This window comes from Rhinichthys klamathensis, unplaced genomic scaffold, assembly GCF_029890125.1.
Source record: "Rhinichthys klamathensis goyatoka isolate OS25496 unplaced genomic scaffold, OSU_Roscu_1.1 h1tg000263l_1, whole genome shotgun sequence".
Lineage (NCBI taxonomy): Eukaryota > Metazoa > Chordata > Actinopteri > Cypriniformes > Leuciscidae > Rhinichthys > Rhinichthys klamathensis.
Window position 1 is genome coordinate 312,290 of NW_026606784.1, and position 25,696 is coordinate 337,985.

Here is a 25,696-nt window from a genome sequence, read left to right on the forward strand (position 1 = left end):
TCGTATTACGCAGCACGTTTGAGCTTTCAGCAAGAACCAATGAGGTTCATTCTCGTGTTACACAGCACGTTTGAGCTTTCAGCAAGAACCAATGGGGTTCATTCTCGTGTTACGCAGCACGTTTGAGCTTCAGCAAGAACCAATGAGGTTCATTCTCGTGTTACGCAGCACGTTTGAGCTTTCAGCAAGAACCAATGGGGTTCATTCTCGTGTTACGCAGCACGTTTGAGCTTTCAGCAAGAACCAATGGGGTTCATTCTCGTGTTACGCAGCACGTTTGAGCTTCAGCAAGAACCAATGGGGTTCATTCTCGTGTTACGCAGCACGTTTGAGCTTCAGCAAGAACCAATGGGGTTCATTCTCGTGTTACGCAGCACGTTTGAGCTTCAGCAAGAACCAATGGGGTTCATTCTCGTGTTACGCAGCACGTTTGAGCTTCAGCAAGAACCAATGGGGTTCATTCTCGTGTTACGCAGCACGTTTGAGCTTCAGCAAGAACCAATGAGATTAATTCTTGTGTTACGCAGCACGTTTGAGCTTCAGCAAGAACCAATGAGGTTCATTCTCGTGTTACGCAGCACGTTTGAGCTTCAGCAAGAACCAATGAGGTTCATTCTCGTGTTACGCAGCACGTTTGAGCTTCAGCAAGAACCAATGAGGTCCATTCTCGTGTTACGCAGCACGTTTGAGCTTCAGCAAGAACCAATGAGGTTCATTCTCGTGTTACGCAGCACGTTTGAGCTTCAGCAAGAACCAATGAGGTTCATTCTCGTGTTACGCAGCACGTTTGAGCTTTCAGCAAGAACCAATGAGATTCATTCTCGTGTTACGCAGCACGTTTGAGCTTTCAGCAAGAACCAATGAGATTCATTCTCGTGTTACGCAGCACGTTCGAGCTTCAGCAAGAACCAATGAGATTCATTCTCGTGTTACGCAGCACGTTTGAGCTTCAGCAAGAACCAATGGGGTTCATTCTCGTGTTACGCAGCACGTTTGAGCTTCAGCAAGAACCAATGAGGTTCATTCTCGTGTTACGCAGCACGTTCGAGCTTCAGCAAGAACCAATGAGATTCATTCTCGTGTTACGCAGCACGTTTGAGCTTCAGCAAGAACCAATGGGGTTCATTCTCGTGTTACGCAGCACGTTTGAGCTTCAGCAAGAACCAATGGGGTTCATTCTCGTGTTACGCAGCACGTTTGAGCTTCAGCAAGAACCAATGAGATTCATTCTCGTGTTACGCAGCACGTTTGAGCTTTCAGCAAGAACCAATGAGGTTCATTCTCGTGTTACGCAGCACGTTTGAGCTTCAGCAAGAACCAATGAGGTTCATTCTCGTGTTACGCAGCACGTCTGACCTTTCAGCAAGAACCAATGAGATTCATTCTCGTGTTACGCAGCACGTTTGAGCTTCAGCAAGAACCAATGAGGTTCATTCTCGTGTTACGCAGCACGTTTGACCTTTCAGCAAGAACCAATGAGATTCATTCTCGTGTTACGCAGCACGTTTGAGCTTCAGCAAGAGCCAATGAGATTCATTCTCGTGTTACGCAGCACATTTGAGCTTCAGCAAGAACCAATGAGGTTCATTCTCGTGTTACGCAGCACGTTTGAGCTTCTGCAAGAACCAATGAGGTTCATTCTCGTGTTACGCAGCACGTTTGAGCTTCAGCAAGAACCAATGAGGTTAATTCTCGTGTTACGCAGCACGTTTGAGCTTCTGCAAGAACCAATGAGGTTCATTTTAGTGTTACGCAGCACGTTTGAGCTTCAGCAAGAACCAATGAGGTTCATTCTAGTGTTACGCAGCACGTTTGAGCTTCAGCAAGAACCAATGAGGTTCATTCTCGTGTTACGCAGCACGTTTGAGCTTCAGCAAGAACCAATGAGGTTAATTCTCGTGTTACGCAGCACGTTTGAGCTTCTGCAAGAACCAATGAGATTCATTCTCGTGTTACGCAGCACGTTTGAGCTTCAGCAAGAACCAATGGGGTTTATTCTCGTGTTACGCAGCACGTTTGAGCTTCTGCAAGAACCGATGAGGTTCATTCTCGTGTTACGCAGCACGTTTGAGCTTCAGCAAGAACCAATGAGGTTCATTCTAGTGTTACGCAGCACGTTTGAGCTTCAGCAAGAACCAATGAGGTTCATTCTCGTGTTACGCAGCACGTTTGAGCTTCTGCAAGAACCAATGAGGTTCATTCTCGTGTTACGCAGCACGTTTGAGCTTCAGCAAGAACCAATGAGATTCATTCTCGTGTTACGCAGCACGTTTGAGCTTCTGCAAGAACCAATGAGGTTCATTCTCGTGTTACGCAGCACGTTTGAGCTTCTGCAAGAACCAATGAGGTTCATTCTCGTGTTACGCAGCACGTTTGAGCTTCAGCAAGAACCAATGAGGTTCATTCTCGTGTTACGCAGCACGTTTGAGCTTCAGCAAGAACCAATGAGGTTCATTCTCGTGTTACGCAGCACGTTTGAGCTTCAGCAAGAACCAATGAGGTTCATTCTAGTGTTACGCAGCACGTTTGAGCTTCAGCAAGAACCAATGAGGTTCATTCTCGTGTTACGCAGCACGTTTGAGCTTCAGCAAGAACCAATGAGGTTCATTCTCGTGTTACGCAGCACGTTTGAGCTTCTGCAAGAACCAATGAGGTTCATTCTCGTGTTACGCAGCACGTTTGAGCTTCAGCAAGAACCAATGAGGTTAATTCTCGTGTTACGCAGCACGTTTGAGCTTAAGCAAGAACCAATGAGGTTCATTCTCATGTGTTACGCAGCACGTTTGAGCTTCAGCAAGAACCAATGAGGTTCATTCTCGTGTTACGCAGCACGTTTGAGCTTCTGCAAGAACCAATGAGGTTCATTCTCGTGTTACGCAGCACGTTTGAGCTTCTGCAAGAACCAATGAGGTTCATTCTCGTGTTACGCAGCACGTTTGAGCTTCAGCAAGAACCAATGAGGTTCATTCTCGTGTTACGCAGCACGTTTGAGCTTCTGCAAGAACCAATGAGGTTCATTCTCGCGTTACGCAGCACGTTTGAGCTTCAGCAAGAACCAATGAGGTTCATTCTCGTGTTACGCAGCACGTTTGAGCTTCAGCAAGAACCAATGAGGTTCATTCTCGTGTTACGCAGCACGTTTGAGCTTCAGCAAGAACCAATGAGGTTCATTCTCGTGTTACGCAGCACGTTTGAGCTTCAGCAAGAACCAATGAGGTTCATTCTCGTGTTACGCAGCACGTTTGAGCTTCAGCAAGAACCAATGAGGTTCATTCTAGTGTTACGCAGCACGTTTGAGCTTCAGCAAGAACCAATGAGGTTCATTCTCGTGTTACGCAGCACGTTTGAGCTTCAGCAAGAACCAATGAGGTTCATTCTAGTGTTACGCAGCACGTTTGAGCTTCAGCAAGAACCAATGAGGTTCATTCTCGTGTTACGCAGCACGTTTGAGCTTCAGCAAGAACCAATGAGGTTCATTCTAGTGTTACGCAGCACGTTTGAGCTTTCAGCAAGAACCAATGAGGTTCATTCTCGTGTTACGCAGCACGTTTGAGCTTCAGCAAGAACCAATGAGGTTAATTCTCGTGTTACGCAGCACATTTGAGCTTCAGCAAGAACCAATGAGGTTCATTCTCGTGTTACGCAGCACGTTTGAGCTTCAGCAAGAACCAATGAGGTTCATTCTCGTGTTACGCAGCACGTTTGAGCTTTCAGCAAGAACCAATGAGGTTCATTCTCGTGTTACGCAGCACGTTTGAGCTTCAGCAAGAACCAATGAGGTTCATTCTCGTGTTACGCAGCACGTTTGAGCTTAAGCAAGAACCAATGAGGTTCATTCTCATGTGTTACGCAGCACGTTTGAGCTTCAGCAAGAACCAATGAGGTTCATTCTCGTGTTACGCAGCACGTTTGAGCTTCTGCAAGAACCAATGAGGTTCATTCTCGTGTTACGCAGCACGTTTGAGCTTCTGCAAGAACCAATGAGGTTCATTCTCGTGTTACGCAGCACGTTTGAGCTTCTGCAAGAACCAATGAGGTTCATTCTCGCGTTACGCAGCACGTTTGAGCTTCAGCAAGAACCAATGAGGTTCATTCTCGTGTTACGCAGCACGTTTGAGCTTCAGCAAGAACCAATGAGGTTCATTCTCGTGTTACGCAGCACGTTTGAGCTTCAGCAAGAACCAATGAGGTTCATTCTCGTGTTACGCAGCACGTTTGAGCTTCAGCAAGAACCAATGAGGTTCATTCTCGTGTTACGCAGCACGTTTGAGCTTCAGCAAGAACCAATGAGGTTCATTCTAGTGTTACGCAGCACGTTTGAGCTTCAGCAAGAACCAATGAGGTTCATTCTCGTGTTACGCAGCACGTTTGAGCTTCAGCAAGAACCAATGAGGTTCATTCTAGTGTTACGCAGCACGTTTGAGCTTCAGCAAGAACCAATGAGGTTCATTCTCGTGTTACGCAGCACGTTTGAGCTTCAGCAAGAACCAATGAGGTTCATTCTAGTGTTACGCAGCACGTTTGAGCTTTCAGCAAGAACCAATGAGGTTCATTCTCGTGTTACGCAGCACGTTTGAGCTTCAGCAAGAACCAATGAGGTTCATTCTCGTGTTACGCAGCACGTTTGAGCTTCAGCAAGAACCAATGAGGTTCATTCTCGTGTTACGCAGCACGTTTGAGCTTCAGCAAGAACCAATGAGGTTCATTCTCGTGTTACGCAGCACGTTTGAGCTTCAGCAAGAACCAATGAGGTTCATTCTCGTGTTTCGCAGCACGTTTGAGCTTCAGCAAGAACCAATGAGGTTCATTCTCGTGTTTCGCAGCACGTTTGAGCTTCAGCAAGAACCAATGAGGTTCATTCTCGTGTTACGCAGCACGTTTGAGCTTCAGTAAGAACCAATGGGGTTCATTCTCGTGTTACGCAGCACATTTGAGCTTCAGCAAGAACCAATGAGGTTCATTCTCGTGTTACGCAGCACGTTTGAGCTTCAGCAAGAACCAATGAGGTTCATTCTTGTGTTACGCAGCACGTTTGAGCTTCAGCAAGAACCAATGAGGTTCATTCTCGTGTTACGCAGCACGTTTGAGCTTCAGCAAGAACCAATGAGGTTCATTCTCGTGTTACGCAGCACGTTTGAGCTTCAGCAAGAACCAATGAGGTTCATTCTCGTGTTACGCAGCACGTTTGAGCTTCAGCAAGAACCAATGAGGTTCATTCTCGTGTTTCGCAGCACGTTTGAGCTTTCAGCAAGAACCAATGAGGTTCATTCTAGTGTTACGCAGCACGTTTGAGCTTCAGCAAGAGGTTTGTTCTTGTGCATCAAGCAGGTTCGGTTGAGCTTCCGTTTATGTTTGCTGATCAATGTTTAATTAAATCTGTTCATCATATAAAGAGATCGAGTCCCTTCAGAAAATTTGGACTAAACCTCTCAAATTCATATGGATTAGTTTTACGATGTCTTTATGAACTTTTTGAAGCGTCAAAGTGGTAGTTGCGTAGCTCAGATTTCATCAAAAAGATCTTAATTTGTGTTCTGGAGATGAACGAAAGTCTTGGGGGTTTGAAACGACATGAGGCTGAGTAAATAATCAGAATCAGAATAAAACAGAATTAGTATTTTTGGGTGAATTATCCCTTTAAGGTAATGCAGTAAAAACACACGACAGATGAAGTGCTGCAGTTTCTAATGTTTATTTTGATAGTAAAATCAGTAATAGAATTAGACTATCATGGTTACAAGCAGAATTGTGGTACCAACTCCGGGCTGATACAATGCAGTGACAATTAAGGATAATACAAAAAATTTAAATCAAATAATAAGAGGCACAATAACACAAACAGACACATTTTGAAGATCAATCACAACTGCTTATAAGCCTACTTCACATCTGTACACTAACAAGGCTCGATAAACCAAGCTGTTCTCCAACTAGTTGTGCCGAAAAAAAACGTCGAAACAAAAGAAACAAAAGTCAAAGAAAAAGTCAAAACCCAGCACAACACTGAAACATAAATAGAACAACTGTCAAGATATTGAATTTGAACAGGCATATATGTGAACTACAAATATAGACATTGCTAATAGGATCAAGTAACTGTTAGTTTCAGTAGGATACACTTCTGCAAAGATTTGCTTAAGAATATCACCAAGAGATCTATGACAGAGCACTTAGCAATGAAATACAGCCTTCCTACTATGACTGGATCAAACAAACAAAAAAACTAACAAAAAAACAAAACAAAAAAGAGAAAGAGATATTACACTTGGGGAGTACACACACAATACTAGCTACTTAAAGATCCCATGCTAAATTATCAAATAGAATACCATACAACATTAGAAGCACAAGTTCACGTATTGTGTTTTATTTTTTTTTCTTCATTCTTTTTCAAAAAACTGACACTTCATGTCAGTCGTTGTTAAATTGAATGTTGTATGGATTTTCAGAACTAAAGAAACGAAAGGAATCGAAATAAAAAGCTTTTGGTGGCCCTGGCTAAGTTTTCGCAAACCCGCTTCCAATGTTGAAGGTCAATTTAGTACTTCGATGCAAATTTGGCAAAGGTTGGAAGGGAATGTAAATCACTGCAGCTTAATTGTGTAGAAAAGTATGCGATCAAGACAGGCGCGAGCATTCGTCATCGACCTTTTTGGTAACGTTGGTTTTAGAGTCCATTAGGGATTCGAGTGTGTCCGGTGCACGTCAGTGCAAGAGATCTGGGCCGTACAGTCCAAGTGACCCTACTAGCTCTCCATGTCTTCCTCAACAGAAACAAACAAACAAACAAACAAACAGACAATCAAAATTAGCTATCACCGCTACATTATCACGGCCCTTTTCCCGCTCGACCACTGGTTCGGTCCAAGTCCAATATGAGCGCCCGGTATGGGGTCAGGTCTTGGCACAGCTGTTGCAGTGGCTTGAGCAGATGTCGTAAGAGCAACTTTATTTCGGAACGGTTTTTAGCGTAAGATCGGGGAGGGAGAAGAGTTCACAGACCTGACCACACATGCCAAGTCATAGCTCCGAGGGTGTTCAAGTACATTTTTTTGAAATTCAGCACCATGGGTGGCGAGACAGGACTCCTACCCAATGTCCACGTTTCTTTGAACCCAATAAAACGAAGAGCTTCTTTCCCCCTTTTGCCGTGAAGGGAGCCATGCAGCAGAAACCACCAAAAGAAGACTCAACTTTTCTCTGAGGGAGTTACTGAGTGTAAGGAAAGCGTCCCGACCGCACCAAAGATATCCACCGAGACTTCCCGCCCTCCACGTCTTTGAATTCCACCACAGGTCGATCTAGGCCGAGCAATGCGCACCTCTGCTTGTGTCGTCTTTGCGTTTGTGGAAAACCTTGATTCTGTTCAATGGAGAACAACTGCTGAAGGCCATTTCTGTTGGTTAGTGAATGACTCTGCTCCAGGTCATAGCCGGCAATCTGAGGAACAGAAGATCCAGAAGAATCGGGAGGCACAATAATCTTGAGCATTGGTGAGGGGACACAATAATAAGGTTTTACATTGCTTCTTCCACTCCGAGGGCTTCCCACTACGCACGTCGAACGTATAAAAGTTACAATGTATCATGTATGAATGGATTAACCTACTTCTACCAAATCCAGACGAGGTCAAAACAAAGGCAGAGACAGTAAAAACTTGCACCAGAACCTAAACAGAAGAAATCTCACATGGTTTATATGATATAAACATTAAAAAAAAAAAACAATGAGTCTATGATTGCAGCACTCTTTGGATAGTCTCTCAACCCAAACATACGGGACAAAGTCTTTACGCTTAATCATACTGGACTCCACTGAAGGAAGACTACATTCATCTTTCAATGAAAACTGTAAGAGGGCAAAAGCAGCAACAGTTCTCATCTGAAGCAAGCTTACTGCTAGACGCAGCAGGAAAACAAACAAAAGAGAAAAAGAATTTCAGAGGAATCTTGTGATTTAATTCTTGGCATAATGGGCAAAATCTCATTTTCGTAAAAAAAAGTCAATAGATCAAGTTTGGATTTTCTGAATAAGGCACCTGATTTTGCAGGCAACATTTCAAAAATAACATTGTAAATTCTGTAAAACCAAGTGCAATGCGGGTCTTTTTTCAGCTCGCGAGCTGAGTGTGATGGAGGCGATTTACGTCAAAGTGTCAGAGTTTCTTTTCCCCATTTGTGCTCATTGGTTAAAACAAAGCCTGTCGGTTCGCAAAAGCTCCATGAATATCAATTTAGCAAGGTTAGCATGCGCAAACAAACATACCCATGGTTTCAAATATCATATGTAAAGGGATCATACAGAGTTGTGAATGGAACATTTACGAGCAGCCGGAGTCATGATATGTAGGAATGCATGCTCGGGTTCTGCTGCTAAACCTTCAAGCCTGAAGGTCTTTCTACTTTAGAAGAACACTCAAGTTGAAACGAGAACACAAGATACAGAGTAACAAAATGCACAGAATGGTAAAACGATTCATCAAGGTCCATTAAACAACAGCACAAAAGGAAAGCAAAAAAAAAAAGAAGAAGCAAAACAAAACTACAACATTCAATAGGTTAAATACATTGGAAAGAGCATGTTTATTTAGCAACAATAAGACAGGCCGCCTTCCGTGAAATGCTAGTTCTCAGCTTAGTCACCACGTTGTTTACCATCGATAACTAATTTTACAATACCCATGAATCAGATACAATTGTTAAAAAAAATACAAGTGCTGTAAACGAAAGCATCATCCTGTCTTTCTACAGAGGAAAACCTGCATAGTGCACCAATAGGAGTAATCTTTCTTATATATATAGCGAACACATCTACACAAGCCATTGAAAAGGAAAGGTGTAGATGCTTGTTTGAATGCTCTTGAGTATATACTGTAGCCATTTTAGAAGAATCCAATGTGAATTACCCAAATGCGTTTGATGAATCCGCGGTATAAAGATAGTGGCGTAAGATCCATCTCTTGATAAATAATTGTTTATCATATAAAACTCATTGCTCGTAGCTTGAATGTAACAGGGAATGATTCACTATACAACGTGATTTAGCAGCTTTGCGTCCAAAATTATTGAATCATCAACAATATGCAGACAATGAAAAACAATCAATCAATCAATCAAATTGAAAATAGCTAGCTTACTCTTTTTTTTTCTTCTTCTTCTTCTTTTTAGGATACATTAGAATATCACGGTACGGTCGATTTCTAATAAAATTCGGCAAAGAATACAATCAAAATAAAGCAAATCACGCAAATGGTTCAGAAACAGAAAGCTACATTATTTCCCTTAAAAAAAAAAGAAAAAAAAGTAATATGATGCTAAATGTCCGACTACGCAAGAAACATATTAAACTGCGAAATATATGAAATGCTGTATAAACATTGAATTATTTGTACTTTTTGTGAACGTTTTTTTTTTTTTTTTTTTTATTCAATGCATATATCTGTGTTTTTGAAGGCAGAAGTAATTTCCCCAAGATTATAAAATAAACAATTAATTCATATGAATGTTAATCACGCTATGAAACAAAACAAACACACATATACAAATGTGTGCGTGTATATGTGTATGTGTTCCTTAAATATCTTTTCTTTATATAAAAAGCTTATCAGCACAAAAAAAGAAAGAAATATAAAATACTGGCTTTAAATAGCAACCTTTTCCTGTTTGAATGCCACAGAGTCCCCCGGTTAAAACACTAAACGGCACAGCTCACAACATCACGCTGAATGCGAGAGCTTGCGACAGCAAAACTACAAGAACCACTCGGTACAGCAGGCCGTCGACAGAAGCACAACATCTCCGTCTCCGTTTGCTCATTGTCACTTTTGCCATCAAGCTTATTGTACAGGACAATCATCATCATTTAGAGCTAATGACTTGGCACAAGAAAGGCCAGTCTTGTTCGCCATAACAAATGGCTTTTCTGTCTTTTGAGAATAGATGGGTTCTTAAAGAAAAATATATATATATAAACTAAAACAAAATAAAGACTAGTCCAATTGATTCCCCGTGGCAAATGGAACTGCCTTACAGTACAGCGATATTATATTTTTTTATATATATATACATATATATTATATTATTCTCCGATACCTCAGATTTCCCTCAGTACGTAAAAAATTACTTTAAAAAAAATCAATGACAACAATACCTATCTCTGGCCAGAGAGAATGTCAACACTGTACATCGACCTGAAGAAAAATTCAAAGCAGAATTTGTATTTTTCCATAGGAAATGTCTACTGAAGGCAAATGAAGATTGTGACGTCCGAGACCTCACTCCTCAACGAGACGCATACCGATGTCTGTCTCCGTCACACTGCTCTGGTCAAGATGGCAAAAGTCAAGTACGCACCGCAGCATTCAAACGAGGTCGGTTTTTAGCAGCAAATGGGAGGGGGGAAAGCTTTTTTTTTTGTTGTTGTCTTGTTTTGTTTTTTTCTTTTTGTCTAGACAAAGTGCTTTTGCTTTCTTACATGTAATATAGAACTTATTGTACATTTATAGATTTATAGATATATAATATAATATATATATTCCACATTTAGATTAAATCTAAATTCCTTTCTATGTACAAAAAAAAGGAAAATAAAAAAAAAGTTACAACACATCATGGACGGTATATAGAATCTCTACTATGCTACCAAAAGCAAATACAGAAAAATAGCTTTACAAAACTCTTTCTACCAGTTTAGATTTTAAAGGAAAAAATATTCTCCCTTCTTTGATCAAAAAGACATTTGAGCAACAACCTTCTCCGCAAGCTTCGGCGTAAAGTCACTTTTAAAAGGCCTTTGGAAGAGAGATTTTTCAGAATGAACAAATTTTCCACTTCGATTCTCGTTAAAGTGATTCTTCTCATTTATTCGACGTAAACTGTCATGGTTACTTTTGGATTTGTTTTCTTGGGGTTGAAAAATAACCTGGACTTTTTATCATGAGATTCAGCCAGAAAAAGTACGTATAAGTAACTGATTGCGCTAAATACAATGAAGATTTGCACAGGATCGTCTGATTTTCCTTAGCAAGATAAGTGCTTTCAAAAACATTTCAGAATGTGGGCAGCGAGGAGAGGAAAGATAAAGGCAATCTCTTTACAAAAATATACGCAATTACATTTCTCTTTCAATATTTCAACAACAAGAGTGAGACGACACAAGCATAGAAATGTTTCATGCTGAGTAACTCATCAGTTCAGAGGGAGGCATCTTAATATTGATTAATGCGTATACAAACTATAAACAAGACATGGACTTTTGAGTATTATTTGTGTGTATGCACTCTTCTCTACAACTATAGGAAGAGTAGTAAACCTTTCGGTTTCGTGATCATGCCTTCCTATGGGCACAATAGAAACATCTCGATTAACTCTATAGCTCATCTTTTAAATACGCGACAAAACTTCGTGGAGGGAAACCGAGCATTTCAAAGAAATATATTTGAGAACAAAAACAGAACAGTACAAAACGAGGATGCAAATGAACGCTTCTTTCTGCAGAGAATTGGACCCAAGCAAATTTCACAGTTCATTAGAAATCCCTGACCCTACCATTTTTCCTACATTCAATACGGTGTCAGGTAAGCTGTGCAAAACCTTACTTAGACTGGCTAGTTGCCATTTTAAGTTGCATGTGTCTTTGGTACAAAAAACAAAACAATCAAAATATAGTGTGCAAACATCACTTTTGTATTTTATATGTGAATATTTCTTATAGTACGACACCGCCCACCCCCCCCGTCCCCTCTTAAACGAAGTACCGAAAAAAGACTTTTGCCAGAGCCATCTTTTGATACAAAGCACAGACTCTGTGGCATATATATTTTCCATGTTCCTATGTACATTCAGAGTATCTTCAAAGAGCTGAATTACATTACAAACCTCGCCTCGACTACTTGCTTTCTGCAAAATGGTCCATTTGCGCTCTCTATTGAGTTAGATTTTTCCTCAACTCCGCCGCGATTACAAGGCACAATGAATCTTACTTATATATAAAGTACAAATATAAACAAAACCCAATCTGGGAATCAACTTTTTAAGCCCCTTTCGCTGAGAATTTGCAAAACAACATCAAGGGTGGTTTGACGCGAGGGCACTTCAACCAAAGCGTAGAAAGGAAAAGGTTTCACCAGTGGATATATTAATAATCATCCCGCCTATTTACAATAAGGGGTTTAACTGACCATCTTCTCAAGTCAAAAAAACTAACGAAAAAACCCCACACACACTCTTTCTCTTTCTCTCCAACCTGAGACGATCGCAAATGTGTGGAAGTGGGCGTCTGAGGCCCGTTTCCACACCTCCTACTCTTTTGACGCATCCCTATCCTACATATATACACCGAACTTCAGTAACGTTGCACTGCTCTTCGTTGAACGTCAGTTTTTGCGTTCTTCAGCACTTCCCTCGGCATTGTTGTAGTTAAAGGAGGTGTATCTCGAAGGTGAAATGCCGTGTTCAAAAGCTCGGGAAGTCTGCGTTTACACCTTTTTTTTCCGAGCGCTAAATCAAAGGAGCTAATGCCTTCGTAGTTTCTCTGCAGAGCGCGCCTCCGCTTTTCAAAACTCTTTATGGGCATTTGACAGATTTAGCTGGATGCAAGAGGAAAATGGCTACAGCAAAGACTGGTGCTAATTTAGCTTTTTTTCTCTCTTTTTCTCGATTGTAGGAGGTCTCTCATATATTGGCTTTTAATATTTGCAACATGGCGGCCTGTTGATTGATACCAGCCACATGCACACATGGTAGGAAACAGACTACTGAGTGCAAAGTTTAACTACTATAGTTTCATTTCCATTGGTGTGCAAGTGGTGAATATATACATACGTATGCACAGACAGGCGGGTACCGTATGCATGTATTCACTTTAAATGTGAGGGTGCGTCTCCAAGTGAAATGGACATGCAGAGTGTTGGGCCGATACAGTGTGGGACAAGAATGGCGCGGATGGCTTCATGTGTGCTCCGAGGTTTACACTTTCGATGTGGGCACACGCAACCCCACCAGCCCTCCGGTGGGATCTCCTTTCCCAGTGTTCTCCAGGATCTGATTCACGAAGTCTGAAGTCTGGCCGGCCACTGGTGGCTTCACTGCATGGACAAAGAAAAGCTATTACTTTTTTTTTTTTTTTTTTTTTTTTTTTTCAATAAGAGTTTGTAAACATAATATTGAACAGTTCCATTAAGACGAGTGCACAGAAAATACACTAATATTGCCACCTTAGTGATGAGTCTACGTTTTTTCAAACCAGGAATTAAAGTTGCCGTCACATTTACCGTTTTTCAGCAAATTTTCATGGGTGAAATCCAGCCATTTCAATAGGAATCCACGTGAAATCCATCGGAATGTCACGTGAGGGCGGAAGATTTCCCCACACAGATTTCGTTCAAGTTGGTCACGCGAATTCGCCACGTTGATAAACAGAAAGATGCTTGGTTTGAAAGTGGCTTATGTGTGAGCTGTGCTTCATACATCGCTACACTAGTAATGGAAAATTGACTTTTTTTTTTTGCACCTCGTCGTGAAATTTCAATTTTCAATTGAGGTTGTATAAACACTCCTATAAAAAGTAAAGGAACTCACAAGATTGCCATTTCTAAAAACTTTACCAACATTGCCGAAGAGTTTATTTCCCAGCCTTGGGCGACAAGTTCATGAGCTTCCACCCTGTTTTGTTGTGTGGTTTCAGTTTGGCCCGGTTAAGAGAAAATATTTCAGTGATAATGACAAGAAGAGGTTTAAAACGTTCATCTTATGGTCTTTTAAAGTTGTTTTGATAAGTGCGACAACAGTAGGATGAGGGTCAATTTTGTGGCGTTGTGATTTGCTCATTGTCCCTAACAAAAAGCGAACAGAGCAAAGCAAAGTGGAGGCTCTTCAAATTCTTGAAGGCACAAGGATATCAGCTGCTTGTTGATCACGTTTGTAAAGCATGCCGATCTAGTTGTTACTAGTGTGCTTGAGGAAAACTTGAAGACAGCTTGTGCAAGATCACACATAATTAGTCAATGCTAAATGCCCTTTTACAGGTGTTAATAATGTGTAATGCAGGTGTAATGCAGCACATATTCTTACCTAAGGTATCATCAATGAGTTTATCCAACTTCTCCGTCATGCTTGTTTCTTTGTCATTTGAGATATCCTGAACTCTGCTGACTATCTCTTCTTTGATTGCGTTGATCACAAACAGCAAACGATCTGATAAAAAAAAGAAGATAATCATATTTTTGTTTCATTCTTGGCATACATGGATGCATTTGCAAAACTTTGTAAAACTTAAAGGGTCACTCCACCCATTTCAACATTAATCTTTATTGAAAGTGGGTTATATATGTAGTCGAAATGTAAAAGAAATTTTGAATTTGGTGCCATCTTGACCGAGAAAAGACAGAAAATAACTTTAGGGCGCATTTGTATGTAAGACAACAACTCCCACAATGCACCACATTGCACAGCTCCGCAAGCCACTCCCACTAATCCAGAACAGCGCAAACAGAGAAATCACTCTTCCGTTCCGTCTACAAGACTTGCTGCCAAAAGAGTTTGAAATTCATTTCACACAAAATGTCTAGTTAGTTGGCTGTGGCGGACAGGACGAGGGACGTGAGAGGACGGCGCGAGTGATAATGAATGACACCTGTGAGACGCAGCGGTCTCATATCTCTCACGGAGGAGCGGAAGCACAAAAGGAACAGGCCTGATTTTATGTTTTGTTTCTGTTGTGTGTGGCCAGCTGGCTTATACTTTTGTTTTGTATTTGTTTATTTTACTATTAAAATGTTTAAATGTGCGCCGGTTCCCGCCTCCTCCTTCCCACGACAACGAACCCCGTTACATTGGCAAACTCATTAGTGAATTACTCCTCGTTTGTATTTCTTTCTATATGGTGAATTATTGCATGATACCTGGATGTTCCAGTCAGAACATATGCGGTGCGACACTAGGATGGTTCCAAGGGCGTAGATTTGGTTTGAACATTGGGGGGGTTGAAGTTTGGGTATGCCTCCTGATATTGTGATCATGGTATAAATAATGGGGGGGGTTGTAATGCATAGATTTAAATATTGGGGGGGTTATATCCCCCCCATCCCCCCCACAAATTACACCCCTGGATGGTTCACATCACAACACTAACGTCCGTGTGCTCGTCTGATTCAGAGATTCCGTCCAGGAGAAATTGCTATCGTTGAAATTCTCTGCAGCAGACGGACTCTATCTGTGTCCACAGCGCACAGCGAGAGCACAGGCACCAGCAGTCCGCCCAGTCCGGGCTCCTCGTCCGCCTCCTGTTCCTCCATCAGGCTCAGCTGCTCTTCACTAAATTGCGGCTCGTAAAGATAGCCACGAACAGCGGATTCGAGCAGCAGAATTTCAAAATCCTCTACTTCCATATCATGTTTAGTTTCTTCCATATCATGTTTAGTTTCTTCCGTCATTGTCATAACTTCCTATCTCCACAGCGCTTGTTAGCTTAGCTTATAAACAAGATGGCTGATATTGATTTCAGTATCTACAAGTGAAGTCCCACCCACTGATCTGTGATAGCTCTGTTAGCGCATTAGGTCCAACCCCCTATGGGCGGGTTTGAACTAGTGCTTGTAGTCTTTACAGAAATCCCCCCCTCTTCCACTTCCTCCTACAATGACGTAAAATGACGATTTTTGCGTCATTGTAGGAGGAAGTGAAAAAGGTAAATAGCGGATTTCTCTCCTCTCAGGGGAAAATGAGAGAGTGTTTCACGACCATTCAATAGTATGACTGGGTTTCTAACAATGGAAAGCTTAATGCAAATGGGTGGAGTGTTCCTTTAACAGCCCTATTTCAAAGGTTGGCATGGTGGTTACACCATTTCCCATACAACAATGTAATTCGCTGCTTAAAGGGATGAAATACACTTTGAAATACATTTTTGGTATGTTTTAGCTTACCTCAAGGGCATCCAAGATGTAGGTGTCTTTGTTTCGGCAGAAGTTTCAATTTTGATGTAAATGTAAGTACACATTGATGGCCTAAGACACGAAACGAGCGGTTTGTGTGAGAAAACGAACAGTATTTATATCGTTTTTACCTCTTGTAACGCACAGACCGAAGCGCCCGCGCCCTCAGATCACTTGGACGTGGCTGTGTTTACAAGAGGTAAAAACGATATAAATACTGTTCGTTTTCTCACACAAACCGCTCGTTTCGTGTCTTAGACCATCAATGTGTACTTACATTTACGAGTCATTAAATCATGTTTAATTTGGACTTCTCTGTGCATGCTCTTTGAGGTGGTGACCATAGACCTGCATTATATGACTGACAGACAAGAACGGTTTGACCTAAAAATATAAAAACTGAAACTTCTGCGGAAACAAAGACACCTACATCTTGGATGCCCTTGAGGTAAGCTAAAACATATAAAAAAATAATTTCAAAGTGAACTATCCCTTTAACTACCATAGAACAATGCGTTAGCGGTTAGCTAGTCACGACTGTTTCCCGAAACCGTATTGTCACACGACCGCGTAGGTTAATGCAGGTGGTGGTGTAATAACTTCTTTTAATTTGTCCATTTGAGATCAAATTAATGCAATTTTTTGCTATAAGTTGCAGACAGACTTATTCTCATTTTGGTTTATTTCCAGATTCAATCATAGGCTCGTTCTTACGAACTAGAGCACGTACGCACATGCGTATTCTTCAAAAACGGTGCTTTGTATCTCTTGACAAACTAAGATTTGTATATCTCCGAAATGAAATATACAGGTTGCACTGACTGTCAGTTTGCTTATTTTGCTCAAGATAAGGATTTGCTGTCGTTCCAACCACACAACTTTGTGATGCTGTTTGCGAATGTTCGTCGGAACGATGGTTGAACGACTCGTTGAACTGCGCTGATAAGGATGCGACCATAGTTGGCTTTTGACCATGCTTTTGGGAAACACACCATTGGTTAGCAAATAATAAACAATCTCAGGCACTTCCTTTAACATTTGATTGCAATGTCAAAACATACCGTATTCAGTTCCAAGGCCCCATAACTTGACTTTGTTGGCTTCATACTGAGCTTTTTTCTTCAGCCTGCAGGCCCTGGTGGAGAAAACAACCAAAAAGAAGAATCAAGAAAATGTCCATCTTCATTAATAAAGGTATTAGAGTTTTTATGGTGCACTGTAATTTAGCATTTTATTCACTAACCATCCATCCACTGACTATACAGTTTGACCAGTCTATCTATGCTGGTATTGCGTTGCATAAGAATAAATAATCTAAGAGAAGTCATTGGGGGTGTTGGCTTTGAGAAATGAAAGCGCTAGTAGTAGTTCAAATAGCAAGGCTTTACCTGGATGCGAGCTTGTTCTTCTCCTTGCGAGATCGAGGCCGAGCTGTTAGTGGTAATTCACTAACGGGCGTCAGGTCACTTATAACTTTATTGAGCTTCCGGAGTTCATTGCCAATCTGAAGCAGCTTCCGTGGGTTTGGAGTGAGATCTTCCACATCCGTCCGGCGTGATTTCTTCAATGCGTATTTTCCTAAACAAGTCGGTCAAGCATTGCAATTAATATATATAAGGCTTGTTGGGAGATACTGGAAGATGTTCAAAATAATTGCTAGTATTTCCTACATTCTGTAAAAGCTTTAAATATTGTGATCTTCTGTGATTATAATCTGTAGAATGAACTGAATCGACCATAAATGTAAAGAGGGAACCTATTAGAAGGACAGTAAATATCTCACCATGGTGCAGGCCATTCTTTTGGTACATGTTGCTGGGAAGAGTTTCTCGGTCCCATTCGGAGGGTTTTAGCATGCGCTCCTGTTTGGACGGGATGAGCTGCTCACTATACTCCCAAAAGTATCGACGCTTTCCCCTCTTCCTGGAAATCCCAGCTGTCAGGCCTTTGACATCATCAACCATATCAGTGTCACATCCTGTTTAAAAGAGATTGTAATGAGAGGAAGAAAGAAACGAGCAATGATATCTTCCTAACATGCATTTATAGAATCACTTTAATCTAGCAAATGAAAAGTCATAATTCTCATAATTTTTTGGAAAAATACGAGTACTGATACTTCTGTTTTGGCATTTGCTGTTACGTATACCTGTATTTCAGGAATGCTACAAATTTCGAGGACAGTCCAGCGAGACTGATGATTAATATTTTCATTAAATATCAACTTCCACAGCAAATACAGGAGACTGCAGTATCATTAGGCAATAGGTGGAATTACAATGTTTACAAACAAAATGTTTGCAACACTTCTGTGTTGTTGAGAGCAACCTGAAAAGAAGCTTCATTTAATTTGAGCTGACAAGCTAAAAAAAAACTTTGGGAAAAAGTTGCAGTGAGTGGCGTTTCCAAAAACAAATTCTGACAGGTGGAAATTTGGGTCTCTTCAGTTTCCAACAGGATTGGTGGATGAGGACACATTTAGGGTTGGACACAAATGATGACACTCCAACAATCCCTATCTGAAAGATTTCAGGCTTCTTAACAAGAGTCACTAGGTTTCGCCAAAGCATCATCCAAACCCTAAAAAACTGCTGTAATTAATCATATAATGAGGTCAAAAGCGTAAGTAAACCATACGTATCATTTTAAAATAACAAATTATAATAAATAAATAAATAAATAAATTACAGACACATGTGTACTTAGCTATCTAAATGGAGACTTTCCATAGACATCAAATATGGTAAACAGACACTGACATGTGCTTGCTTGACACACAAGAGCCTATGAGCTAAATCAAATCTGTTCATCATAAAGCGATCACATCCCTTCAGAAGACTAGGATTAAACCAATCAAATCAGATGGATTACTGAGCTTCTTGACACGTTTTGGTGAAATGGACTTTCAATCGAGGGACAGAAATCGCTCAGGTTCAATTTAAAAGATGCTATTGCAACGCATGAACCAAAGTCCTATGGGTTTGGAACAACATGTGGGTGAACAACTGAGGACAGAATTTTCATTTTTGGGTGAACTATCCCTTTAAGTAGGTACACAAACAGACATACACATTATTGCAAAATGCTTAAATTATTAGCTCCATAATGCCGCTCACAAAAAGATTTGTGCCTTTAAGACCCTTTACGTGTAAACGCGTGACACCAAGGTCATGAGTTCGATTCCCAGGGAAAGCAAGAACTGATAAAATGAGTACCTTGAAAGCAATGTAAGTCACTTTGAATAGAACCATCTGCCAAATGCATACATGTAAATGTATTGGGTAAGATCAACTGTTACTTTCACTTCCCTTGGGTTATCTTCACACAACCTTACGATGCACTTTCCAAGTATCCAAGTCCTAAAACGAACTTCCCAATTCTAATTGAGAGCGATGACATTCTAGGAGAACCAACGTGACACAGACTTAGTCGGATTAGATGCCATATTATATTTAACGTGGATGCAAACAAGAAAGTGAGGGATAGACTTACAGTCTTTACAATGTCAAGCACCGTTTAAAAGTCCTAGATCAATTAATTTTCACATTAACAACTTCCAAAATGGTTTTATGGAGTTTTGTCCATTGAAAGTTGTTGTTTTTTTCCCCCCGAAAAGACATTTGTCAGCTGTTAAACAACAGTACAATCCATTGAACGCACTGTACTTCAACCTCACAGCCTCGTTTACATTCCTGTCAAAACTCAAATATGACGCTACCCTGATTAAGATCTCGCTCTTCCAGCTCGCTTAGTTTTAGGTCTGTGTGCTGAAAGTACTGTGTACTCGCTTGGTGCCACTGAATATTGTACCTTTGGAAGTGTGACGCTTAGGGTTCTGAATTAAAAAGGACATTGTATGTACAGAACATACAGCACATGAGCAACAGCATCAGATCTGTATCAATACCAGTATGTTTTTATGCATTTGGTTATAACAGCATCAAAAAAAAAAAAAACGTAGTTTCGCACCTGGCTCTGAGAATGCATCACTAACGTAGTCATCTTTGTCGCCTTCATAGTCCTCATCTTCCTCCTCCTCCTCTTCCTCTTCATTCTCTGAGAGCTCGTGTTCACTGCCGAACCCTTCATCATGGTCTTCATCATCTAGGTCCAGTCCTTCTGCCTCTTCCTCCTCTTCCTCTTCTTCTTCGCCGCCTTCTTCCTCCTCCTCCTCCTCCTCCTCTTCCTCTTCTTCTTCCATGTCAACAGTGGCCTTCGCTGCCAGTCTGGCCCTGGTCAAGAATAACGAGTAGTTGTGCTCTTCCTCCTTCTTTTTGTCCGCGGCGGAAGTGTCAGATCCGAGGGCGCTGGTTTCACCTCCGGCAGCAGCAGGGAAGTGGACTTTGTGTGGCACTGCCCTCAGAGTCGCTACTTCAGGACCAGGACTGCGTGGTACCTCTCGTTTAGGAGTCTCAACGCTCTTCTCACAGATAATGGAGGATGCCATGTTAGCGGCAATGGCTGTATCCTCACAGACCATTGAAGCTGTCGACTCCTGCTCCTCGATTTGAGGAACGGTGGAAACAATAACCTGCTGGGTAGAGCTCTCAACTAAAGGCTTGCGCGGTACGCTGATGCGCACCTTGGCTTTGCGAACGTAATCCATGTTGTCTGGAGTCCCAGGTGGGGCTTTGAAAGGGCCCTGAAACAGGGCCTTGGCCATTGTGTCAGTGCTGGAGGCAACAGGCCAGGTCGCTTTCTGGGATCCCTCGGCGAAGTCCGGCAGAGGGTTGCGACTCAATGAGGCGCTGGTTGCAGAGTTGCTGAGTCTGTTGGCGTTCTTTGCCATGGTGGAAGGTGGAAACAAAAGCTGCTTTTGACCCACCAACAAGTCCGGATGGTAAAGAGTGTCGCAAACTGGCTGTGAGTCTTCACTGTTGAGCTGGGCAAGGGTAGGCGTCCGACCTATCACTTCCTCGTCCTGGTAAGGGCTGGAAAAGTCATCAAGGCCCAAGAAATCAACTTCTTTGGTGCCCCAGATATCACAACTGGTGAGGCGGGTGTACTTCGTCAAGTCCTCCCAGTACGTGTCCCACTGCTCAAAGTTTGAGCTGTAAGCGGGGTCGTTGTCTGCCAGCTCAGGTAGATGATCCATGCTGTCCATGTCCTTGCAGTCCCCTACTGTGAAAATGTCTCCTCTAGGGCTCTGGCGGCAAGTCATGTCCCGATCCTGCGAACATTAAAAATGTCACTTCTTTTATACGGCACACTAAAGAAACTGGCGGGCTTTTAACACGTGAAAATAATAACCCAGTGTCATTTACATAACCCTTTGGAAATCTTGTTGCATGTCTAAACTTCACCTTGGGTTTGTAATTTATGCTCGGCTGTCAGGTTTCAACTTTTCACACTGATCTTTCGTAAGCCCTGGGTTAACATTCTTGAGGTTAGTAACTTTTACCGCACAAGTACACGATGCAACCTGGTTTAATAACTGCTTATCCCTTTGTGGAAATGTCACCACAACTACTTCTGACAGTTTTCGGAAACTCTATACAAAAGTAATGCAGTCAATTTGTCACTCAATGTTCATAAAGTCATGACTTCCATTGCATGAACTGTATATTACAGCCATATGGACATTACTTTTTGCCAGAGAATGAGCTTCCCCTGATGATGTTGGAGCTTCTCAAGGTTTTTCTCCACTACCTAATGGCCAATGGTCACCTCTGGCTTGTTGACTGTAATATTTTGCATTTTCTGTAAAGCTGGTTTGAAATTATTTGTATTGGGAAAAGCTCTATACAAATAAACATGAAAAATGTAACTGACCAATGGGTAATCAAATCTTCAAATTTAATCAAATAATTCTTGTTAAATACACAGTTCACATGGCCCATCAATCTTCCAAAAGGGCCCCAAGATGACTTAAAAATAAATAAAGCAAGCTTTAAAATAAGCAAAAGTAACTAAACAATCAAGGTATTTCTTATTTTAATTCACTACCTTTTTTCTCTGAAGAACCAGGGTTCCCAACTAGGTAGCATAATTTTAAAAATGTGATTTTTTTTTAGAATTGGAGAAGTCATGTAAATTAGCTAGCGTGGCCACAGATTGAGATTAGATTTCAACGTTTTAGACAAAGCGCAGCCATGTTGTACTAGGTCGTTTCCTCTTTTCAATTAAGTGAAATTGTGGCCATGATTTAACTAAAGCAAGGGAACAAATCAATACAACGCCATAATATAATTGTTCTGTTCTTTGGGGGGTTTTCCCCGCTGCAAGTTATGTGCAGGGCCTGTAATGTGAAAATAAATAAATAAAACTGTGGGTATTGAGGGTACTGTGGGTTACTCACCAGTTCATACATGAAATCTGGGTCAGAATTGTTGGCCAACAGGTCTGTACTGGTCAGTGCCTGGTCAGCAAAAGAGCAGTTTTGAAATGCATCCCCAAAGGGAGGTTCCATACCGCTAATGCTGGGCTATAAGATGAAAGCAAGAAGCAGAAGCATGCCATGAGACATATTTAACACCTCAATCTGAATGTTTCAATTTTGATACCAAATTTGATCAACAGGGCCTGTACCTGAGGCATTGCCAAGCACAGATCTTCAGTTCCTTGAAGGAAACTTTTATGCGACCTGTCTTAATCTTCCTCACTTTTCGTCAATCTCTGGATGAAAATTAGATTTTAAGGATTAAAAGAAAAGAATTCTTGTTTTGAATATGGAGGATTTATCAGCACGTTTAAGTATGGCTGAGTTGTCCTCCTCAGTTGACGGTTGTCTGTGGAAATAAAACAGAACAGGAGAGAGGTTAGCTAGCACAAATATTACCCTAACACGCATTATCTGTACAAACACCAGTGTACAATACAGGACATTAAGCCTGCGCAGTCTGGTAACGCAAGTCCATGAAACAAAATGTCACTTACAAGCTGCGAAATGGCACAGACTATGAAACACTAACAACAACTGTGTGCTGACATTAGAACAGCAGCAGACAGGTTCGTCTCACAGGCATCAATGCTTTTTGCATCTGCAAACATCCGCAGAAACATTGTGGTTTTTGTATGGCCGTGGTCGAAAAAGTTCGGGAGGTTGCCTGAGATCCATGGAGGAAGAGAAGGGAGCCCTAAATCGTATCAGTTTGATGGGCAGCAATAGTGCAGGAGCATCGAACACTATGGCTATTTTTAAAACGACGTCAGCGGCACCCTTTCCCCTAGACTCGCAGACAGCCATAGGCAGTGAGACCCGAAACGCTGGACACTCTTTGCATAACAAATCAACAGAAATATGCCAGAGCATGTGAGGCTTGTGCTGGCCAGCTTCAACGCTGAGCAAAACAATCCTGTCTCTCTTGTGCTTGATGACATCATTTCCTCCTGGTGCACCGAGCAAGTCAAATAAGCGTCTTATCACCCTTTGGCTTTGTGCACGGCAGGGTTTGCATACAGCCAACAGAAACAGAGTGAGAAAAATATTTCCTTTAGTGCTTCACTATTCTACTGCATACTCACTGATTTACACTTTCTGACGAAAATGTGGTTTGTTTTGACTGATTTGTAGGGTGTTCTGGTTGGGTTTTTTTGCACGTTGCTATGAGGTTGCTAGTGTGCACTGGGTGGTTTCTAGGGCATTGCTAGGGTAGTTACTTACTGGCCTAAACAAGCCACTTAATTTGAGGTATCATTATTTTTCTTAGCCCAAAATGAGTGTTCACAATGACAGCGATCTGCAGCGACAAAGCGACCTGCAGTAAGTCATTTTCAACGACTGAGTGAGTGTAACCACTGACAACATGGTGTGGGAATTTACCTTTTAAATTTAACTTCATGCAAACGAACTACCAAATGAAGTGACGTCAGTAGAGCTCACATGCCCACGTCTCCAACGAGATACTGTATTTGAGGCAAGTTCATGTAACTGTGATTTTACTGTTCTATACACAGAATTTTAAAAATAAGCATGAAAAAACGTATCAAGTTTGATTAAACCATTGATAATTGTTCATCTTGTTCATGATATGAGATTACACACACCATTGTATTTAAATACAAAAGCGTTTCTTCGTATAGCTCATTTTTAGCAAAAAGACAGCTGTCCCTCCTTTCGAAAATACCTACTTCCCTAATATAGAGTAAGCAAAAACAGTACATGGATGGAGTAGTATCTCCGGATTCATATGGTGTGTTCAAGTCACGTCAGAAAGATTGTGTATACACACTGGATCCATATAAACGGAAAAGCCATCATGATGTCGTAATTATGAGCGGGAAACTGTGAATTTTCTTTTGAGCCTAGAGTTTCTTTAAGAATTTTTTTTAAGAAAATATATATTTTTTTTAAGAAAACATTTTCACATTTAGCTCCGAAGCTCTGGAATAGCCTTCCTGATATTGTTCGTTGCTCAGACTCGTTCTCCCAGTTTAAAACTAAAGACGCATCTATTTAGCCAGGCATTCATTTAAATTTTTTATCTTACAGTTACTGTACAGTAAATTCGGCCTCTACTTCATAAACGCCAGAGGAGAACTGGCCCCGACTGAGCCTGGGTTCTCCCAAGTTTTTTTTTTTTTTCTCCATTGGGTCATCTGATGGAGTTTTAGGACACCATCGGGTCACTTGATGGAGTTTTTCGGTTCCTTGCCACTGTTGCCTTTGGCTTGCTCAGTTGGGGATATTCAAATTAAATGACCCATCATACCACTGATCAGCTCTACCAAACTTGGATGTCTTTTTCCAGTAATAAACAAACACTGTTAAGTTGTTTTGATTGATACTGTGAAGCAGCTTTGATACAATCTGTATTGTGAAAAGCGGTATATAAATATATTTGACTTGACTACATCGCCATCTTGCTCTGACTAAAGCGACTTGAACGCACCTAATGCCGTAATTGCGACTTCCCAATTCGTTAATGGAAACTTCCCAAGAGGACCTGAACGCACGAATAGTATTCATAAAGCTGTAGGCAAAAGTGCCAGGATGACCTACTACTTCCACCGAGATTACAGTATGCATCTGATGGACACTTTACGATCACTTGAGGCCAGGGGAGAAGAGTTGGAAAGTTGGAGAGTTGAACTGAATTTTCGGTTCCGTTGCGTCGCGTCACCGGCATTGCTCGTGGCAGAAGTTGAAAACTTTTAAGCGCCGTGCAGGTGTCAGCCAATCAGATCGCCTATGCAAATACCCCAGCGCAGACGTTAGCCAATTGCGTTCATGCAACACCAGAAAAGTAATGTGATTGGCTGTTGTCGTCACTATGACGGTCGCGTCAGCACCAAGTTTCAGACACGCCATCCGTCAAGCGTTGATGCTGATGCCCCGTGTGGATGCAGCACAAGGCACACAATGGGAAACACTTTGGGAGTTTTGAGGTCGTCATCTAATTGGTTGAATTCTACAGGATTTCTGGGAGACGTGTGTGTCACGTTCTTTAATGGTCCACCTGGAAACAAAGCTGCCGTGACACCAAACCACATCTTGGAAGAAGGAAGCAGTAGTGTTTACAACTGTAACAAGATTATGTTACACTGAGCGCTTATCGTGATCAACTAAACTCTAGATTTTCAAAAGTATGTGAACTTCACAGCATACATAGACACTGGTCTGTTATTGTCACACCCCCTAAACACAACGGTGAACTGTGATTGGTTGCCTTACATGTCATTCAGACGGCCTCTTGTGTGGTCCTTGGCCAATAAAAGCTGAAAGTTAACACTGTCTGCTTGTCAGTCTGAAGGTCTGGCTACGAAAGACTATGACGAAATTCCAATTGTGAAAAATTAAAAATAATTGTATAATGCATTATACAT

At 41.4% G+C, this 25,696-nt stretch overlaps 1 protein-coding gene across 1 annotated transcript; it reads right to left on the minus strand.

Moving 5' to 3' along the window:
- Positions 1 to 12,490: 12,490 nt before the first annotated feature.
- crebrf (creb3 regulatory factor) lies at positions 12,491 to 22,577 on the minus strand. Its single transcript, XM_056267834.1, has 8 exons — positions 22,460 to 22,577; positions 22,230 to 22,355; positions 19,901 to 21,101; positions 17,715 to 17,909; positions 17,320 to 17,509; positions 16,993 to 17,066; positions 14,070 to 14,192; positions 12,491 to 13,084 (listed from the first exon to the last, which is right to left on the minus strand). The coding sequence occupies exons 1-8, from the start codon at positions 22,466 to 22,468 to the stop codon at positions 12,966 to 12,968; spliced, it is 2,037 nt and encodes a 678-aa protein (XP_056123809.1). The 5' UTR covers positions 22,469 to 22,577; the 3' UTR covers positions 12,491 to 12,965.
- Between the last annotated feature and the right edge of the window lie 3,119 nt (positions 22,578 to 25,696).